The 20,849-nt window shown below is 42.0% G+C and overlaps 1 protein-coding gene across 4 annotated transcripts; it reads right to left on the bottom strand.

The window, feature by feature from the left end:
- Window positions 1–129: 129 nt before the first annotated feature.
- ASB11 (ankyrin repeat and SOCS box containing 11) lies at window positions 130–19,826 on the bottom strand. Of its 4 annotated transcripts, XM_071748612.1 has the most exons (9): window positions 19,577–19,716; window positions 18,007–18,145; window positions 16,267–16,360; window positions 13,357–13,465; window positions 12,952–13,059; window positions 10,177–10,327; window positions 9,814–9,948; window positions 8,749–8,940; window positions 130–5,785 (listed from the first exon to the last, which is right to left on the bottom strand). In XM_071748612.1, exons 2-9 carry the CDS (start codon window positions 18,074–18,076, stop codon window positions 5,661–5,663), a joined length of 984 nt encoding a protein of 327 aa, XP_071604713.1. In that variant the 5' UTR covers window positions 18,077–18,145; window positions 19,577–19,716; the 3' UTR covers window positions 130–5,660. The 4 variants fall into 4 exon arrangements, with proteins under 4 accessions (XP_071604713.1, XP_071604696.1, XP_071604722.1 ...); XM_071748595.1 differs by lacking the exon at window positions 18,007–18,145 and having other exon boundaries at window positions 19,577–19,792; XM_071748621.1 differs by lacking the exons at window positions 13,357–13,465; window positions 19,577–19,716 and adding an exon at window positions 18,220–18,546 and having other exon boundaries at window positions 16,281–16,360.
- Between the last annotated feature and the right edge of the window lie 1,023 nt (window positions 19,827–20,849).

Here is a 20,849-nt window from a genome sequence, read left to right on the forward strand (position 1 = left end):
TTATTGAAGATTTTTCAGTTCCAAACCTGATGCCTTGTTCCATTTGTTTGTAATAATGAGTTTGTACAAATGGTATAAAACTCAAGGATAAAGGAATGTTCAAGAAATAGAAATCTATTAGACAGAAGGTCTGAGTGCAATAATCTGTATTTGACATTAACATACTATACAGCTCTTGCAGAAGATTAAAAAAAAAAAAAATCACAGTGAGGAGCAATTGGTGTGTGCAAAAAGTTAATTTCTGAAAAAAAAAAAAATAGACAAAGACATCATGAACTGTCAGCCCAGAATACGAGTCAGCCAGATTCTTCAACTAAGAGTCAGTGAATGTGTTTCATTTTCATTAGTATCAGCCTTGCCCTAACACCCTGCTGGGACACATCACCAGAATTTCCAATCCAGTAATCATAGAATCATAGAATTGGTTGGGTTGGAAGGGACCTCAGAGATCATCAAGTCCAACCCTTGATCCACTACCACTGCAGTTACCAGACCATGGCACTGAGTGCCACATCCAGTCTCTTTTTAAATATCTCCAGGGATGGAGAATCCACCACTTCCCTGGGCAGCCCATTCCAATGTCTGATCACCCTCTCTGTAAAGAAATTCTTTCTAACATCTAACCTAAACTTCCCCTGGCACAGCTTAAGACCATGCCCTCTTGTCTTGCTGAGAGATGCCTGGGAAAAGAGACCAACCCCCCCTGGCTACCCCCTCCTTTCAGGGAGTTGTAGAGAGTGATGAGGTCTCCTCTGAGCCTCCTCTTCTCCAGGCTGAACACCCCCAGCTCCCTCAGCCACACATCATAGGACTTGTGCTGGGGAGCAGGGTTGTGTTGGAGGACAGAGAGGTCACGTTTGGGACAGAAAAGCATTGGGCCTCCCCTGAGCCTCTGACTCTGCAGAAGAGTCAGCAAGCAGAGGACAGCAAGTGGCAGGGAGAGGAGCTGCCTCCCTCCACCAGCATTGGCACAGGGGCAGCACAACACTGATTCCTAGCACAGAGGGTGAGAAGAAGTCTAAATCCAGGAGCTGGGGGTGGAAAAGCCTTGAGTTCCCTGGGAGAAGACAGAGTCTGAAGAAGAAGAACCCCTGGTCTACCTATCAGAAGTGTCACAGGCATGGCCCCTCAGAAGAGGGAGCAGAGGAGCAGACAGATGGACAGCCACCCTCAGAGCCTTTGTCTGCCTGGGAAGGTGGGATGTCAATACCTCAAGGCAGACATGGAGAATTTCAGCTCCTACAGTATGATCAGAAATTTCTGCATTTAGCATCTCCCTTCTGTTTTCACTTTCACTCTGTGAATGAGATCCAGATGGATAGACAGAAAATCAGGGACATCTGCTATGAAAAGGTGAGATGATTTCCTGAAAGTAGCTTGAACCCAACAGTAATCTGGTTCTCTGTCAGGAGAAGAAAACAGTGATCTTTAAGGTGTCAAATTAGAATGTCATTTTCCTTAACTACCATGAAAAACGTTGTTTCCCTTTCAAAAAGTATTGCTCTTTATTTCCACTGTTCTATGTCTCTGAGGAGGTGGCCCATTAACCAGAATTCTTGCAGATGAGATTTAGGGAAAAAGAGCTCTCAAGCTACTTGTGGAGCAAGGTTTTGAGCCACGGTGCTGAGATAGCAAGAATGGGACAGCAAGAAGAACATCCCTGCAACTGTTTTTGCAGATTTATGCAAATTGTGAAGAAAAGCAGCATTCAGTCTCCTGCTGAGATTAGACTGGCAGAAAACCAGTTACGTGGAACCAGGAAGCCAGCAAGTACTGGGGTCTTGCCTAGAGATAGCCCAGACAGCATCCAGCACTGCAAAATGCCACGAGCTCTGCATGAACAAGAGAGACAAGAGAGTCCTGCTCCCATATGGACACACCAGCTGCGGAACCTGTGAGCAGGACATGTGCCACGAGGATGACAGCTCTTTGAACACCAGTGAACTGCCCCAGGGCTAGAGAGGAATGAGATGTGCAGGTTTGGAGCAGGGGCTCCAATACTGCTGTCTGGTGAGACAGAATCAGGAGAAGAAGCCCTGGTCTCCACAGATGGCAAGGAAACACGATGGCATTGGTTAAGGTGCCTGCTACTGAAGAGGTAGATTTCTCAAGGAGGAAACTGAAATCCACTTTCTTAGTGACAGAGGAGAAATATCTGGATCCAGGAAAAAGTTGACCAGGAAAGACATGCTTCTGAATGAGAGCTCAGTGGTTTTAAAAAAGATGCATTGGGAAGGAAAAAGAATTGCAAAACATTGTGTGTTTGGAGTTGCAGGAATGCACGTCCTGGTACAGAGAACATTGATAAGATGGTTACTTATTTTAAAGAAAAATACTGGGCTGATATAAAGCCCATTTGATTTTGTTTTGCTTTGGATCATGAGGAAAGAGAGATGTAATGAATGATGGCTTGAAGTCAACACCTGATTAGGCTGAGGTCTGTGAGGTCCTCATCACTGGTATTTCTGAGTCCATACTGGATCTTTCATAATGAATGAATATGAAAACTGAAAAAGTGTCTCAACAGATGGAGAATAATAAGAGAAAGTATTTTGGATTTATGTTGCACATCAATAACCTGTTTAAGCCACTCCTGCACGATGCACTCAGGACCCAGGACTTTAAGGCTAGAAAGAGCGCACAGCCCAAACTCGCACTTTACGCTGCAAATCAGTGCTTGTATCTAGAATCAATAAGTGTTTGTGGTTCAGAAAAACTTTTTGGGTAGCCAGAATTTTGTGTAATTATTTGTGTTGCAGCACTTTTCACTAAGGCAGGTGGTACCAGCAGTAGGTTGTAATTTGATACAGATGTGGTTATAAAAATGGACATTGCAGCACAGAAAAATGTCCATGTTCTCGTGTTCTCAGGAAAACTGTATTTTACCCAAATAACTGGTTTCTGTCGATGACCATAACATGTCAGAGAAAAGGCCACTTTCTTCAAAGGAAAGAGGCCTTCTGAGGTTAGTTAGCTCTTCTCCTGCCAGGGAAAAAGCAGCTATATCCACACCTGACAGATGCTTTTGAAACTCACTCTGAAAAATCACCAACAAGCTTCAGAAGTCTCCTAGACTTCCTTATCCTCACATAAGACAGCATATTTGCAAAAAAAATTTACTACCTAGCTATTTCCTCAGTAATATTTCTGTGCATTGTTACAACATAAAGTACAATGAAATTTAAATAAATCTTTTGAGATAAGATTAAGAAGTAAGGGTAGGTAAAGAAGAAGTAGGTAAAGAAGAAGTAAATAAAGTTTCTAATGAAATGTCAATAACAGGACTTCTGAGCTTCTATTCTGATTTATTAAGGCTTCTATTCTGATTTATTCCCTCCAGACTCTGGCATAGAGGATTTCAGGAAGAATGATGTCTCCAGGAGGAAGCAAAGATGAGGTGATTTTTTTATGGGAAGTTAATATCAGCAATAAATATAGGGCAGCTTCTTCTTTATCTTAACATAAGCCTTTCTGAGAGGCTGAATAGACTGCATTTCCTAATGAAGATACAGGCTTTCAATTTAAAATCCTATGAAAGTGAAATACTGCTTTCCTTGATGATTGCAGTTTGGTATTACAGATTCTGAAATGGATCCCATAAATTGTCATAGCTCCTAGTTTGCAATGCATGTCTGACAAACCACACAACCCAGGTTCTGCCTCTCTATTTAGATAGTGGATGGTATTCTGACTGCTGCCTTCTAAACAGAGCAGTTGAGCTGGCAGTAAAGCTAAAACTGAGAGAGAGCTGCTGACATCAGATTAATACAGACATTTCTTTCTTGATAGTATTTGATTTTCTGAAACTCTTGAGAATTTAGAGTTCAGATCTCTGAGATGCATGATATACTGCATTATACAGGGTCATTTATGTTACTGAACTTTATGGCCAATAGTTCTTGCTGTTAGATTCAATGTGTTCAAATGCAGGCTGAACACTACATTCATTTTTGGCTGTAACACTACAGATCTGGTCTCATGAACTGCTGGGAGCATGGTTTATCTTACTTGTGCTGAATTAATCAAAGAAAATATGGGAAATGTTAGACTTATGTCCCAGAGAGGGAAACTCTCCTGGTGAAATTAAGGAGATAGCATCAAACCAGAGAGGCTGCTGCTGGAGGAGCAGGGAGAGGACCTCAGAGGCTGCTGGGAGCCAGTCCTGTTAGTCAGGCTCCAGCAGCCAGTGCCCCCTGAATTAAGATGTATGGGCCAATCATGCATAACCACTATGTCTCAAAGCCTGAAAATGTGTCATCAGTTTTTCAGACTTCTGGGGCTGAGCTAAATGGAGACAGACTCTCCTTTTACCTCTACTCCCTAATTTACAACCAGTGAAACACCATTGCCTGTCTCATGGCAGAAGTTTACCAAAACTTGGGGCTGAAAAAACATATTTCCCCTCAGAACAACACCCATGAGAAAAACACAGAAAGAAAAATACTCACACAGGCATTGCACCAGTGGCTGGATGCCACAGTTCTCAACTCAAAGAAGTGCTCATTTTTAGCTCTGCTGTGTCCAGGCTACTAACCCTGACAATATTTAAACTAATACCACAGTGGACAAAGTCAGAAGACTTTAAAAATCCCTTCTCACAGAAAGGTGATGAAAGCCTCTAGAGTAGGGAAGAGGGAGCAGACAGACCTGCAAACTGCTTCTCCTGGTGAGCAATGATCCACCAAGGAGAACATTTAAGCCAAGCACAACCCTTCTGAGAGCCCTGCTTCTCTTTTGCTCTGCAGTCCAAGGGCTTATCCTGAGAAACATCAAAGTATGCAAAGCCCAAAAGAAGAGCAGCAACTCACTCTTGTGTATTTATATACCATGCAAAGGACAAATGTTGAAAGCTGATCTATGAAAATATTTGCAGTTCTACCCTGGAATTCAGCAAAGAAATATCATTCAGTTAATAAATACCACCAGATCTCAGTTGACACAGCTTAGGAGGGATTTTTTTTTTAGAAGAGGTGAGGAGTTTTTTAAGACTATCACACATTTTTGTGTGCTTACTCTAAATCCCTGCACCTGTCTTGGTAACACTATTTGCACTTCAGAGGACAAGATGTTTTAGCATTGGTGGTATCTGGGCTCAGGTTAAGGGAATGTACAGTCACTGGACAGCCAGAGCCTGTTGGAATTTGCTGCAGTTCCAGTAGACTATGGGAATGAGGTGGAGGGTGTAAATTCAAAGCAGACAAATGACGTACAATATATTAAATACATCTGACATTAGGCTCTGAAGGCTTTCATTCTCACTCTAGTGGAAGAATAACAGCCACTATCTTAATTTGGACAGTGAGACTGGATAAACAAGAGTTAGAGGCTGCACAGATACTAAGGGAATAATTGTAACACTAAATTCAGGGGAAATCTGTATGAGTCTGTGGGCTGGTGGACGTGTGCATTATGTCAAGTGAGCTGTCTGTGTCCTATGAACTTTCAGGCTGGCATGAGTGGATGTGGACATAGATTGTGAGGGAACTGTATCCATAATATCATTCACTGCCTGTAAAAAAAAGTTTTCAATTTTTGCACTGTCACGTAGCGGCTGATGTTCGATATCTGATGTTCAAATGATGTCTTTAATTTTTTTTGTCTTTGATATAATTTGGAGTAACCAACCATTTGTTCCTCTTTCTTTAAAGATAGTCACAGACTTAACGATACAGAAGAAAGTTCTCAAGTGGCTCAGGTAGGTGCAGCTTGTGGACTGTATACAGGCACGACCGACCCAGATGCTTTCTGATACACAACCGGCACAGCTGGGCGAGGCTGGCAGGACCTGAAAAAAAAAAAGTAAGTCAGAAAGCAACAAACACAAGCAAGATTTGCAGACCTTGCAAAGCACTACATAATGAATTGCTGAAGTCATGAAGAGCTAAATTTTTTTATTGCTCATATTTAACTTAAGTTGTCAAAATTGGTTCAGCAATTTGAAAGCTGTGAGTACCAAAAATATTTTCTGCATGCATGGCTAGGCTTTTCTGGGTCTTTCCTTGAGCAAATACTTAAAATCCTGTAAGGTGTCTGACTTGGAGAGAGAGAACAAGGGTGGATAATCCTTGATCAAGAAATAAGACAACTCCCAGCAATGTTGTGAAGGTAAAGACAAGAAGGATTACGAGGAGCTGCAGAGGAGCTCAACGTGGACTTGCCATGACAGGGTGGATGTGCAAACATAGTTGTTCATATATACAGAATGTGCTTCTTCCAGCTGCTAGTGTCTCAGCAGCTACCTGTCCAAGCAGTAAGTGCAACTCAGCCTTTTTATGTGACTGCACTGCTCCCCAGAACAACTTCTTAATGTGTCATCCAGTTTTAATTAAATATCTATTTTAATGTCTGACTGACAGGAAAATATCTTGAAGATAGAAAGCCCTCAAATTCTGTGCAAAAAGGCACCCAGGATAAAAAAAAATATAAAGATAATTTTAAAAGATACACACACATGAAAGAAGAGGCTTTCCCTTGCCTTGAGGGCAATGTTGCCTCATATGAACAACTCCTATTAAACATGGGAGTGCCCACTGGTAGGAAAAGTGACAGTGGTCTCACTGGGGTGACAATGAGGCCAACTTGGGCAGGGGGATGCACACCACGCTGCTGCCCTGGTGGCTTTGCTGTGGGGTGACAGGGCAGGTGCCCCCAGTCCAATCCCAGCAGGGCAGATGAGGAGCACACCAGGCAATAACCCACTGGATAAGAGGCTGTGATTCTTCTCCAATTTCATGCTTACATGTGCAAATGCAGCTTGCTATTGAACATGTCCCTGTCTCCTCTTCATTTTCCTCTTGCTGGAACTGCAGCAGGTTGAATCTTTACACCTGCTCAGAGATGCTTAGTTTTGCAGCCCTGTCTCAGCCCTGCCCCACTGGTCTGTGGCCAAGCATTAGCAACCACAGCAGTGCTTAGGAAGCAATGGAAAGAGATGTGTTCTTATAAGCCTTTTCTTACATCTTCCAGGTAATAATAACAAACACATAATCTGTGCATTCCCTGAGGGACAATTTAGGACCCTAAACAGGTTGATAATACCCCTCTGAGAAAAAATTACTAGAAAAAGACGGGATATTTAGAAAGGAGCATTTGTACTACTGTCATCAGTTGTGAAGAAAAAAGCTACTATCTCCCAAAGCAGTCAAGAAAGAAGAAAAATTTACCATCACTTAAGAGCTCAGAAGAGGAACGATTAAAAGGAGCCATCTAAGTAACCATGGCAGAAAAGTCAGTGATTTAAAGAATCTTCAAGACAGGTCCCTGAGGTCTGTATTTCAAACAGAAGGCTCTCAGAAAACTCAGAAGAAGCAGGTTACAAAGCAAGATGTAGATATTAGATAAGGCAAAGTATCTGAAAGCAGGACTGAAGGGGAAGGTAAGGAAACTAAGGAAACTTCATTTCTGAAAAGTGAAGAGCTGGCAGGAGCTGAACTGTCCTCAGACTGCAAGGAAGGACAAGGTGACAACATGGAATCAAAAAGGTCCAGGAGGAGAAAACATTAATATTGGACTTCTTTCTCTACACAGACTTTCACCCACACAGGGCAACTAGTGCAGAACTGCAAGCACTGCCTTTGCTCACAGAGCCTGGCATTGCTAAGTCCTGAGCATCTCAAATGCCAGGACAGAAGTCACAAGGGGTGAGAAGTATTCAAGCAGAAGTCCCAAGAAGGTTTTAGATGTGAAAAATTAAAGAAGAAAGAAAAGCCATGGAGAAAGGGAATAGGATAGGTTATTAAGCCAATGTTTCATTTCCTCTCTAAAACCCACCTGTGTGTGGAGGGCTGGCACAAAACCTGTGAGCAATACTGACAATATTAATTTACCACCCAAGAGCTATTTTGCAGCTGAAAGAGGGCTCTCTGTGAACATCGTGCTTGGCTTCTGGGGGGAGAGTGAGGGTGGGCAGGCTGGAGGACCAGCATTTATTCCCTGTGCAAGTGCAGCCACGGGGGACATAGATCAACTAACAGGGCACCAGTGAGCTGAAAAACACAGAGGTTAGAGGGGGTGGGACTTAATTCAGAGCATCTGTGCTGCAAGGGTATTGCTATTGGATCCATCAAGTTCTGGCTGCACGTGCTACTGCTGGAAAAGGGCAGAAGTGGATCTAGATTCATTTCTGCAGAGAAGTTTCTTCCCATAGGCTGGCAAAATAATCTAAAATACTGTGGAGAGGTGGAAAGTAAGATGCAAGAGGCACTGCTGGTTTGTGCTGGGATTGTGGCTCCAGGAACCACATGGAAGAGCTGCATGTCGTGAAGCTGAACAGCCACCTGGCAAAGAGGTGGCACCTGCCTTCTGGTGATGGAGGGCACACACATTCATGTCACTTTTTCTGCAGGAAGCAGGACATGGAGCCACAGTGCTAGGCTGAACACAAGGTGGTGAAACTAAAATATTATCAGTGAATAAACTCTCACAGCACTTTTTAATTCTTAGCCCTTAGAGCCCATATGGGTGAATAACTATAATTTTTCTTCAGTACATGGGACAAAAAAGCACAGAACAATGAACGGCTCACCATTTACTCACTAAATCCCTAACACTTGGTGGCAGATAGAGAAACAAAACAGATATCCCTCATTCATTTCTGAATGATCTCTTGTGGGCTCAGAATTGTTAGAGAAGCTAATAGAACTAAATACAGAGTCCTAGTTTCAAAAGCAATTAGGAAAAAGTACTCAGGCAAAGGAAATAAATATTCTTCTAATTAAAGAGGAGAAAGAGGAGAAGGAGGAACATTACCTTCCCGAAGCAGAAGCACTTGCTCTACTTTGCTATTCGGTATGGCAAGATCCAGGGCACACTTGAATTCAGCATTTCTGCATTTGGGGTCAGCACCATAGTCTGTCAGCAAGACAACCACCTCCTCACTGGAATTCCTTGCTGCTGCATGGAGGGGGGTGTCTAACAGCTTCCCCGCATTGACGTTGGCTCCTTGAGTGAACAAGAGTGCAATGTTAGATCAAGCAGGCAGCAGGAACTGCCCAAACCAGCATGGCACAGGCTGGTTTCCACGAGTAGCCTCAATAAATTAAGGGTTTCCCTCATTTCTGTCAAGAGCAGCAGTGCAAACTCAGCAGTTCTAATACCTGCCATATAAACGTCCTCTGAGACACCAAACCCTGTCTATGATGGACAGAATTGAGCAGCTTGACCTTCAACCCAAAGGATTTTGAAAGCCTGCCATATACTCCTTGAATTTATTAGTAACGTAAAATCTAACATTGATCATATTAATTTAATTACCAGGGGAAAAAACACCCTTTAGGTATCTCACTGCTAGAACTCCAGGACCACAACAAGCACAGTGCTTGACCTGGGCTCTCCAGACACAGCAAGGCCACACTTCTAGCAGGTGTAAGTCAGCTAATGTACCATGACAGCAAAAATTTATGCTAGCTCATAGGCTGTGCCTGGACCTGCAGAGATTGCTCTTTCAAGCAGCTTTACTGCTATCTTCATCGTCTACTGAGAAGCAGGTGAAATTAATGCTTAGCATAGCAGTTTATCATAATCAGGAGTTGATTTTTGTCACTAATATCAGCCCGCCAATATTGTCGCACCCTGTGCTTCCTTTTACCATTCTGTAAAAATAAAAGGTTCAGGGAGGTGTCTGTAACTAGGGGGGTTTTATTCAGGAAATTATAAATCCTTCCTGAATGCAGGTGAAATTTTTAATAGCCTCAAATGAATCTCACAGACTCAGGTTGCTATTTGGGCACTTTCCAGTGAAGAGGCAGCATAGAGAGACCAGCAGCCCTGGCTCACACGACCACAGCTCTTCCCCAGCCCCTTTTCCAGGTGTACCTAGCTCCAAAAGCTTCTTGACACAGTCTGTCCTCTGGTATGTGCAAGCCACGTAGAGCAGGGTCCCGTGCTGCAGGTCTTCCTGGTCAATGTCAACCTGATGGGCCAAAAGGATCTCCATGCACTCTCTGTGACCTTTGAAGAGAAGAGACATCACTGCAGTGCTGCAGAGCAGAATACACACAGGCACAACCAGTGAAGCACAAGAGCTGGGAATAAGCCAAACCTATTCATCTGTACCAGTATAGACAAGCTAGGTTGTTTCTGTTCTTTTTTTTTTTTTTTTTTTTTTTAAATATTTTGGCATCAATATAAGATGTACTCCTCAGTTCTTGTTAGTTTCACTCACAGTGTGAAGGTTACCTCTCTTGACTGCTTCATGAATGGGTGAAGCAAGGTGGTTCCTGGGCTGTGGGTTGGCTCCAAATTCAAGCAGCATGTTGACACAGGCCACGCTGCCACTGCAGCAGGCATTAAACAGGGGAGTGATCCCATCAATGGTGACTGCATTGACCTGGAACAGAAAGACATGCTCAAGATCATCCAGTGCCAGAGGAACACCCTTACAGCATGCCTCATGTGAACACTGAAATTGCACCAGAAAAAGACTCTGGTCTTTAATCACAGAATTTATTTTGTTAACAGCTTGTAGCTATATGTGGTGGCACGACATCTGTAACATTCTCCTTTGAGGTCTGACCCCTTTCCTGGATAGGTAGTGCCATAAGGCAGCAACATTGCCTCTGGAGTTTCTCAGAAAATATAGATTTTAAAGTTTTTTTAAATGGAGAACTCAAGTATCTTCATGACCATCAAGTGTGCCAGAACACATCTCAAGCCAGAACACACTCAGAGGAAAATGGCTTTGCTTTATAAGTGAAAAAATTTACCCCATGCTTAATTCTTTTCCACTGAAAACAAATTCCCTGCAAAAGAAATTTTCATGGAAACATTGTCTTAAATCTGAATAGAAAGGCACCTTCACCTCACATGCATGTGCGTAAGACAAAGAATTTCCTTCCTCCACCTCTGATGTAAAGCCCTGGAAAGAACCGCTTCCCGCCACTCTCCATGGGGACAGCAAATTCCTGGCTTGTGGTGGGCACAGTGCTGTAGCTGCCAGGTTTAGCTGCCTAGCAAGCCCTCAGAGGCCATTTATGCAGCAAATCTGCACGCCTTTTATTCTGTGGCACACTAGAGAAGAGTAGTGGATTATGCAAGCACCCAGGAATTTGTGCAGTTTCCATGTCAGGGAGAAGAAAGAGCTGGGGGAGGAAGGGATGCAGGAGTCCTGTGCCAACAGGGAAGTTTGAGGACTTTGCTATTAATGCAGACAGAGGGGCTGCATTACAAAGGGGTCAGAACACCAGGTCAGACATACTTTAGCCCACACCATTTAACTTCCAAGGTATTTTGCCTTTAAAGAAGAGAAAGGCAGTGATCTTTAAGAACCTATCGATTTATGCTGAGTAATTCAGCAGTGGACCACCTGCAGCTGATACCTTCCTAGATTTGTCCTTGAGCTGCTGCCATGTCCCTGATGCCATACCAGTTAACTCGTTTTCTCACAAGGTGCTTTTCCCACCATTGCAAACCAGTCCTTGCCACTTCCAGTGTTTCAGTCCTTGCTGTCTCCAGCTCACTGCAGCAGTGCAGCAGCCAGTGTGAAGCCACACTGCCCCACGTGAAGATGCACTTCCAGGTTAGGCAGGAAAACACTGGAGGAGGTACACCAAATTGTGCCTCTTCTGCTTGCTCACCTTCATGGAAAACCAGTGAGGGGAACAGACCTGCCTGGAAAATAACCATTACAGGGCCAGGAGGTGGGCAAGCAGGTGTGATATGGGGAGATTCCCAGGTACCACAGAGTGGGGGACATCTGTCTGCTCAGCTTTTGCACCTTGCTCTTCCTAAAATTTCAAGGCTCCCACTAAGGCTCTGTTTCAATAGTACCATCACTACAGATTCATTTCTATTCCTTGATCTTCCTCCTCTCCTGTTAATTGCTGAGCTAAACCATTCCTCATCTTGCACAGCTTCTAAAACAACAAAAAGAAAGACAGCTATGATTTGGGGGTATTTGTGTGTCAGGCAGATTACATGCTGCAGCCCTGAAGCCCAGTACTGCCACCTGCCTCCCCCAGTCTCACCAGGCAGATGTGACTGGAGGTGCTGGAGGCACTGGTGGTCTATCACCAGCATCATTTCACATTGGTTTCACTGGTAAAAAAGGAAAGGCAGCCATTGTGGAGTAAATGGTTTGGTAGAACAAGGAAATAACAAAGAGCACAGCAATAAAGGAGAGTAACAGAAGGACACATTTTTCCCTCAGAAGTTACACAATGGGCTATTGTATTCAGTTAAGAACAGAGACCTAAAATATATCAGACCTATAGCTCAGGAACAGGTTGGTTTCTTAGGAAAGCAACAGGTAGCTCAGGAATGATTCTCTGTGTTATAAAAAGGCAATGCCATGAATATACCAAAATCAAGTAGAATTGAACTGAAAGGATTTTTCCTTTCATCTAAGGGTTTAAAATTTGGCATACAGTCTAAAAAGTTGATAAATGGATTTTTTTTCGGCAGAGTATATCTTAGCTGTCTGTTTTGGTGTTGCTCAGTTATATAAATTTCACTTGAAAACCCAGTTGAATAAAATATATTCTTATATATTTCATTCATTCCTGTATTGCCATTTTTAGCATGTATTCTACCATAGCTCTAACTGATGGAAATGTTACTTTATTAACAGATAAAATGTTTCATTGCCTTAAGCACATTTATTTTTATTTAATGAGACTCCCAAACCACCCCACAGAAAAGCAGAGGGGGGATGAGATAAGAAATTTTCTTCAGGGTTATTTTCTTATTCCTTTTCCATCAGACATGACTACATTTCCCATACAGAAGGAAAACAATGAGGTGACCCTAGCAGCCACAGACAGAAGGGCAAATCCATCACCCACAGAAGCAAAACACTGCTTGTTTGGGGTTTTTTTCCCCATTTCTGCCCGAAATGGTCCTGTGCATCCTCAGCCCAGCCCTGCCCCCAGGGGCAGCCCATCCAGCATCCCCACTGATGCATGGAGCATCCACACTTCAGGCACCCACATCCTCCCCAGCATCCCTGGGACTCACCTGAGCACCGTTCTCCAGCAGCACCTTTGCACAGGCTACGTGGCCACCCAGGCAGGCCTCGTGGAGAGCTGACACACGGTCAGTTGTCACCAGGTTCACGTCGAAACCCTGCAACACGGGGCTGGGGCTATGAGGGGAAAGCTCTGCCCAAATCATCCAGCCCCCACCCACCACCCCCCCGGGGATGGGATGGGCACAAAGTGTGGCTGGACCATGGCAAGGGAGAGCCATGCTGCTGGTGATGTGTCCAGCATGGTTTGGGTTAATGCTGTCCAGTGCTCATCCCTAAAAAGGGCAACTGGTGATGGTGTTAAAGAGGAAGCAAGGACAAGCTGTGTGTCCTGTTTCTAGTTCTTCACAATGCATGGTCAACCACAGGGAGGACATGGCATTACTTTGACTTACAAGGGTGGTATAAGAGCAGAACCAGGGCCTACAGCTGGTGGGATTTACCTCCTGGAATGGGGATGCCTCTAGCACAGGTATCTGCAGCTCAGCTGGGACCCTCAGATCCCTCAGTGGGGAGAAACAGGCACCCTACAATATGATATGATTTATCCTGTTCTAAAGCAGCTACTTCTAGTCCAGATGAATTGTGCCCTAAAATTACTTCCACTCATTATATGAGGTACCCATTATGGTTCATTCAGAGGTAGTAAGTACCTGGTAGACCGGGTACTTACTCCTATTTGACTGCACAGGAAATATTTTATACTGGAAGGAACAGAAATATGATTTGTAAATGCCCCATTACAGGTATTTGTAAATATTTCTAAATATTTGTATTTATAAGAAACCAGACACATTCACAATGGGGAAAGCAATTATCACATTTTTTTTCTTCAGAATTCAGCTAAATCTACTGGCAAGTAAGATTTTGTAGGTGTGCATGAGAACAGGCCTGGAAGCAGCTGCATTTTCATCTTGATGTCTTGTATTTCTTAACATAGTCGGGCTCTACCTAACATGCTATAAACTCAGCACATCACAAGATGGCAGCAATGCCCTTTTTGTACGCAGGAGCAACTCCGAGAGGCAGAATTTAAGTCTCTCTGAGCGGTGTAATAGCAGTCCCCATGTAATGAACATTATAAGCAACCACTGTAACCTCTTTAAGAAAGAAACCCCGTGATAAAAAAAATAAACGTTTTTTCAGTTAAGTAGAAGTATTGTTAATATAAAAGCTGTCACTAAAATTTTTGTGTGCATTACAACAGTGCTAGGGGAATAGGTAGAATCTTGGGAAAATATTGAGGTTATTCTATTTTCTAATTGTATAGAAGTTTTGTAATTAATCATCAGCACATTTCTTTAAGAGTAATTTCTTCCATATAGCCCTAATAATAAGAGGAAAGCTATTATTAATCACTATATATATGTACACACACACATATATATATGTGTATATATATATATACACATATATATACACACACACACACTATATCTATACTATCAACCCGATCTAGCTAACGATGTTGCTGCTTACTGCAGGGGAGTTGGACTGAGTGTCCTTTAGAGGTTCCCTTCCAACCCAAATTATTCTCTGATTCTAAATGTATATACTATAACATTTGGTCTTTGCAATGGAAAAAATAATTATTGATATCTTAAGCAAAGCATCAATCCTTTCCACTGCAAAATGGAGATCAAGCTAGAGATCTTACTACAGATGTTTGCCAAACACTGCTCCTGTTAAACCTTGTTTTCAGATGGTTATAAACTTTTCCCAAGATATCTAAAAACTTAAATTCTTATTTCAGTACCAGAGCAGGCATTGGTGAGTACCTGAGCTCTTTTGAAACATCAGTGCTTCATCATCCTCTTATATACAGACATCCCCTGGGGAGCAGAAGCCTCACTGGCTTTCTTGAAACTATGGAGCTACACAGCAGAGACTTCTGAGTGTCAAGTACAGATCCATAATTAATTTTATGCTTCTAGTGTAACTATGTAAGAAGCAATGAGCAATGATTATGCTGCTCCATGAACACTTTCAATCCTGCATTTATCAGGCTCTGATGAATCATTTCCAATTCACTCTCTTGCAGACAGTGCTGCCTTGATCTGATTTCATCAGCAAGGACCCTCATCCTTCACTCCCCAATGAAATGTCTTTGAGAGAAGGAGAAACTTTGATTAATTTCATGATATATAAAAACAACACCGGGTGTTTCTCCAGTGTATAATCAAAACCAGTGTACAACTGGGGCCTCTAGTGTAGAATCACAACATTATGTGCCTTTCACTAACAGAATGCTATAAGGAAAACAAAAATGGAGATAGAGGGCATCAAAAAATCAGCGAACTCCTGAATGAATGATCATTTTTTCTTATTATCTCTAACTTCCATCACTTCTTTTTCCACAGAAGTATTTTATACCAGCAGGTGTAGGAAAAGGAAGCAGGGATCAGGAAATGGGAGGAGAAAAATTGTAAACAACAACTCTTTTAGCTGCCAGCATGCTTCAGTGGATGTCTGGATCTGAGAATTTTACACTGGCAGCTCCATTCCTTGAGGATGTTGTCCATTTGGGCTATGACCTCACTGATAAAAATTATCTACGTGACTATAAGAAGTCTGATAGCCAACTTAAGAACTTAGACTTGGGGAATTGATTTCCCTGCAGTTGCCTTGACTGGGGGTGTGAGAGGAAGAGTTGCTCACTCGTGCCAGATGAGGGCACTGAGTTTAAGCAAAGGTGTTAGAAAAGATGCTCGGCAAAGTACGAAGAACTGTGATTTGTCCCTTTGCAGCTGCCAGCTGTCATGTCCAGCTTCTTGTCTTTTGTAGTATATTCTTTCCACCTCTCTTTCTTTTAACTGAATGCTTGGTTTCACGTGGAGCAGAAGGGTTTCAGGTTGCCAGCTCTCTTGGGGAAGACCATGCTTGCTCTTTATAAAGCACAATGTACTTTTACAGCTCCCTACCATTTTTTTAAAATTAGTATATATATATTCAATAGTACCATCACTACAGATTCAAGTCTATTCCTTGATATATAGTACATATATATAGTGTATATATATGTATATATATATATATATATATACTGTCTCTAATCACAAGCCCAGTTTGCATGGTTTATCACTGAGAAAGAGCCCAAAGGTCATTTTTTTATCATGTAACACTCTTTGTCCTGGGCTTGTCCCCAGCATCCTAACCAAGCAAACTAAACCATGCCCAAAGACACGCATGCAGATATGTTATTTCTACAGACATATTTCTTATGGCCTGCTGCAGTCTACTACCAGCTCACCAAGTCTCAGATGCAATTCAACAGAAACCACACGGCTTCCCAACCATTTCTTTACCTGTGAGCTTTTACCTGTGCAATCAAGGTTTTCAGAGAGAGGAGGCGTCCCTGGAAGGCAGCATCATGAAGAGCGGATCGGTCTGCCCAGCTGCCTGAAAGGGCAATTGCATAAATGGCAGTTCAGGTAAGCATCAAAAACAGATTCTGAGAGGACAGGTAGAAAAGAAAAAGCTGCAAACCAAAAAAAAAAAGCTCGAAAACAAAGATCAGGACTGAAATCAAATGTGGGACCAGGAGTGAAGCTGTTCAATGAATTGATTTCAGCAGAGAAGCCGAGGGATCAACACTCCTGAGAAAACTGGCTGCTCGCTAAGGGACCAAAGCAAAGGCTTCTTGGCAGAACTTTTAAAAATAGCTTAAAACATGTTTCAGCACAGATCACAAGTTTCATGTTGCTGGGACACAACTAGGGAGCTTCAGAGCTCTGAAATTCTTCCATTCCAAACTACATCAGGCTCTGTCTTTCCTAGAGAGTTTTTGTTGCAAATAATATTCCAGCTTCTTTAAGACTTTCATAACAGGGTAACATATGCATGACTTGTCCACCAAATGAATTCTACTGGCAGGTTTTTTTTCCTGAACTGACAATTTCATCAATAATATCCTCCACCTCAGAGTAGCAGGTAATGGTTTTCATCCTCCTCCTCACTGGAAGATTTCAGAAAAGACATGGAAAAATAAACTTTGGCTGAGGTGATACTTTTCTTTCTTAATCATTTTGAGTTGCTAATCACTTCACACTCCTTTTTGTAGGCTAGCTGGCCCCTTTTTCTTACCTATTCATGTACCAAAAAAAAAAATTCCTTCAGGTAGCTACTACCTACAGCCACAGTCAGTCATCCCAGGTTAAAACCCTGCAACTCAAGTAGAGAGCATATTTTCTTGCCCTATACTAAAATTTATAGCCATATTGTAACACAGTGTGTATTATTTCTCCAAAAGTCTGCAGCATCTAGAGAACCACAGGACAGAAAGCAATACCATTGTTTGCATTCATGCTCTGCTGTACTGCAGACCCATGAGCACTGTATTTAAAACCCTTGTCCTGTTTGATTTTTTTCAGCTACACCACACACCAGGGAGAACGGAAAGGGTGATTTATCTCCATTTCAGATGTTACCCAAGGCAGGGAGAAATCAATGAAAGGCACAGATGCATCCCTGGGGACTTGAGGCCAAGGACTTGAGGCTTTCAGCCTTGGCCAGGGTAGTCCCCTTTTGTTTCCCAAGAACTGGGATGCACTTCAGCTCATGGGGTTATGGTTTTAACCATAGTTATTACTTTTGTTTTCATTTAAAGAGCTGTTGCTGGGCTCCTAAGGTGAAAAGCTAGCAGGGAAAGGCCAGCTGGCACACTATATGACCATGCTCCTAAGGACAAAATAGAAGGCACCAGGCAAAATGATGGAAATAGGAACCAGGTAGGGACTGAAAAATATTTTCCTGAAAAAATAATTATTAAACCCTTCAACATGCAGGCAAGATCAGTTCAGAAAGTCACTGCAAGTGACAAAAGACAGGACCCTTACGTAGCAGGAAGATTCAGAAGTGACTCAGACAATTGAGCTCCAGCGGCTTATTTAAGCTCTTACGCATATAGTATATACGCATATAGCATAGCATGTGCAAGTGTATATATCACATGCATGTCACATGCATTAATAATGGCATTTACAGTGCATGTATATGCACTTGCATGCCTCCTCAGGAAAAAACCCATGCCAACCACAGCAACCTACCTCCCTGAAACATGTGGCAAATATAGTTCCCATATGGGGCACATCTTCGCTTCACAGCTGGGAGTGACATGGCTGCAAACACTTTGTCTTTGGGAATTTCTACAGATAAATGAAGGAGCCTTGCTGCTGCACTGCTTCACTGCGAGGGGAAAGGCTGGGATGATATAAAGCCCTGGCAATTGCATCACATGATCTTATGTTTTGAAAGATTACCCGGAACGGCTTTTTGCGAATGGTAACTTGGAGATAAAAATACACCGTGGGCTGCTAAACTTCAAGGCTCTTCAAGAAGAAGCCACTCAAAGGAAAAACTGCTGTTTGCCACCTGTCTGGCTACAAGTGCATGAAGGCACGCTTGGAAAAAAAATACCACCAATTAATGACTGAGATCACATTCCGGAAAATAATAAATAAATTAATAAGCCATACACGTCTGTATAAAAATGCTTTGTAAAAAAAAAAGTTCTTTGCAGAAGTTTATCTCTTGGCCAGATCTTAAATCTCTCTGTTTTGTGTGTCTATCTTGCCCCACCCAGGTTTCCCTGGGTGAAACCAATCCATCACCAAGCAAGTGCCCAAGCAACGAGTCACAAAGCTCTCTGATGTCACAATGCTGGTAAGAATCTTCAAGTAGGAAAGGAAAGCTTGATGAGTAGTGTATTTAAAAGACTGTGTCATTTTAATTAGTGGAATTACGGAGCATGCAAACTAATGTCTGCTTGTTATTATGCTAGTGATATGGAGGAGTAAAATCACTTAGGAAAGAAGAAGAAGAAAGGGAAAGGGAATGGGAAAGGGAAAGGGAAAGGGAAAGGGAAAGGGAAAGGGAAAGGGAAAGGGAAAGGGAAAGGGAAAAGGAAAGGGAAAAGAAAATGGAAAGGGGAAGGGAAAGGGAAAGGGAAAGGGAAAGGGAAAAGGAAAGGGAAAAGAAAAAGGGAAAAGGAAAAAGAAAAAAGGGAAAAGAAAAAGGGAAAAGGAAAAAGAAAAAAGGGAAAAGAAAAAGGGAAAAGGAAAAAGAAAAAAGGAAAAAGAAAAAGAAAACCCCCCATAAGCCCCCCCAATATACTAAATAGCCTAGTAAATACAATATATTACCATGCCATCATTTTTTCAGAATAATTTTAACTGTATTCATCTCTATAATTTGATTTAACAAATCAGAGGTTCTTTGCTTGGATTAATCAAGTCATTATTTATATCCTCTTTTCTCTCAGAAAATCAACATACTAAAACTTTTCACTAAGCATTCTCTAGCAGTAAAGAGAGGCTACTCAGCAAAACCATCTGCAACCCCATCTAAAGAATGCCTAGCTTCTCAAAACAATCTTGAGCAATCGTTGTCCTTGTTCTAGCTGGGTAAATGTGGGGAGTCTCATATTTTGCACACCTAAACCATGCCAGCACATTCTGGTGCTGCAAAGACCTCAGAAATGGAAGGCACTTCAGGTTAAAACATTCACTCATGCATTTAGCAGCAGATTCCTCATTTCATGGCAACTCAGTGATTTAAATCCTCAGGTTACATAAATGTAGCAAATACAAATTTAGAGTGTTGATATTTTTACTTTACCTGGGACTATTCCATAGATTTCTTCTGCTATCCTGGCAGCCTCCTTTCTGTTGCCTTTAACAATATAGAAATGGGTCAGCAAAGCCAAGGAAATCTTAATTAAAAGCTTGAAGCAAAACAAAGCAAAAATGGCAAAGTAAATGTTAGTGAAAGCTTGGAGTATAGAACTGCTCTCCATTTTGTTTTGCTCTTTGAACAGTTTCACAGGTTGGCAAAGTTGCCCAGGGCTATTCTTGGTATTGTATGTCATCTATTTTAAACCCTCCAGAACCTGCTGTTCCTCAGTTGCCAAAAATACATTCTGGTTTTATTTGGTATGGGCTATTTGATACTAAATAACAATATGAAGGATAAGCTAATTTGAATATCCCATGCCATACAGAAAACAAAAAGAGAGCATTTTGTTAGCCCACATTAATTAGATGTTCAGATAGCTGTTTTCCATACCACCTGAAAGCTTACACAGCCATATCATATTTTTTGATGTTTCAGTTCCATTTACAAAGCCTGCATAAGTAAAGGTAAAATTGTTCAAAGATACAGCAGGAAGAATACTTTTCTGTCTTTCCTGTCTTGGTAACAGGCTTTGCTGGTACTCAGGTACAGAACAAAGGCAAACATATCAAAGAAAAGTATTACCATGAAAGAATCTGACATAAATCCGCTGTTTTCAAAGCCAGTGCTAAGAAGTCAAAGTTCTAGGAGGGGAAAAATACATGGAAAGTGCCTAATCAGAAACACAGTAATACCACAGTGGTATTTTCCGTCACTCAGGGATAAAAAATATCACCCATTAATATCTCTTGCAAACAGCATCTTACTGCTTTGAAAGAATGGAAATATTTTTAGATTATCCATCATTGCTTCAAATCCCCCAGTGTTTGAAAATGAAGATGCACCCTTTCCTTAAGTGCCCTTTAACCTTTGTGAAGGCACAAAGTTTCTATAGGGAACACAGTATTTTTTCTGCATGTACTTGATTCATCCTCCATAGATAACCCATTTTCTTTACATTTAATTTTTTTTCCTTCCCAATATTCCTATATACAAAGCAGGAGGGAGATTTATTTTTCTCTGAACTCCCTCCTTCCCCTGGGTCTCTTACTGTACAATTTATAGATCTGTTAAGGCAAAGAGCAGGATGACTGTCCTGTCTTGGAGATCCCAAGAAGATGGTGGCAATGGAGAAAGAAATTTTAGATCAATTTTTTTCCCTGGAAGCTACAGATGAAATTTACCATGTTTTGCAACACCACAGCTAGATTAGCACCTC

Source organism: Heliangelus exortis, chromosome 1 (genome assembly GCF_036169615.1).
Source record: "Heliangelus exortis chromosome 1, bHelExo1.hap1, whole genome shotgun sequence".
NCBI classification, from domain to species: Eukaryota; Metazoa; Chordata; class Aves; order Apodiformes; family Trochilidae; genus Heliangelus; species Heliangelus exortis.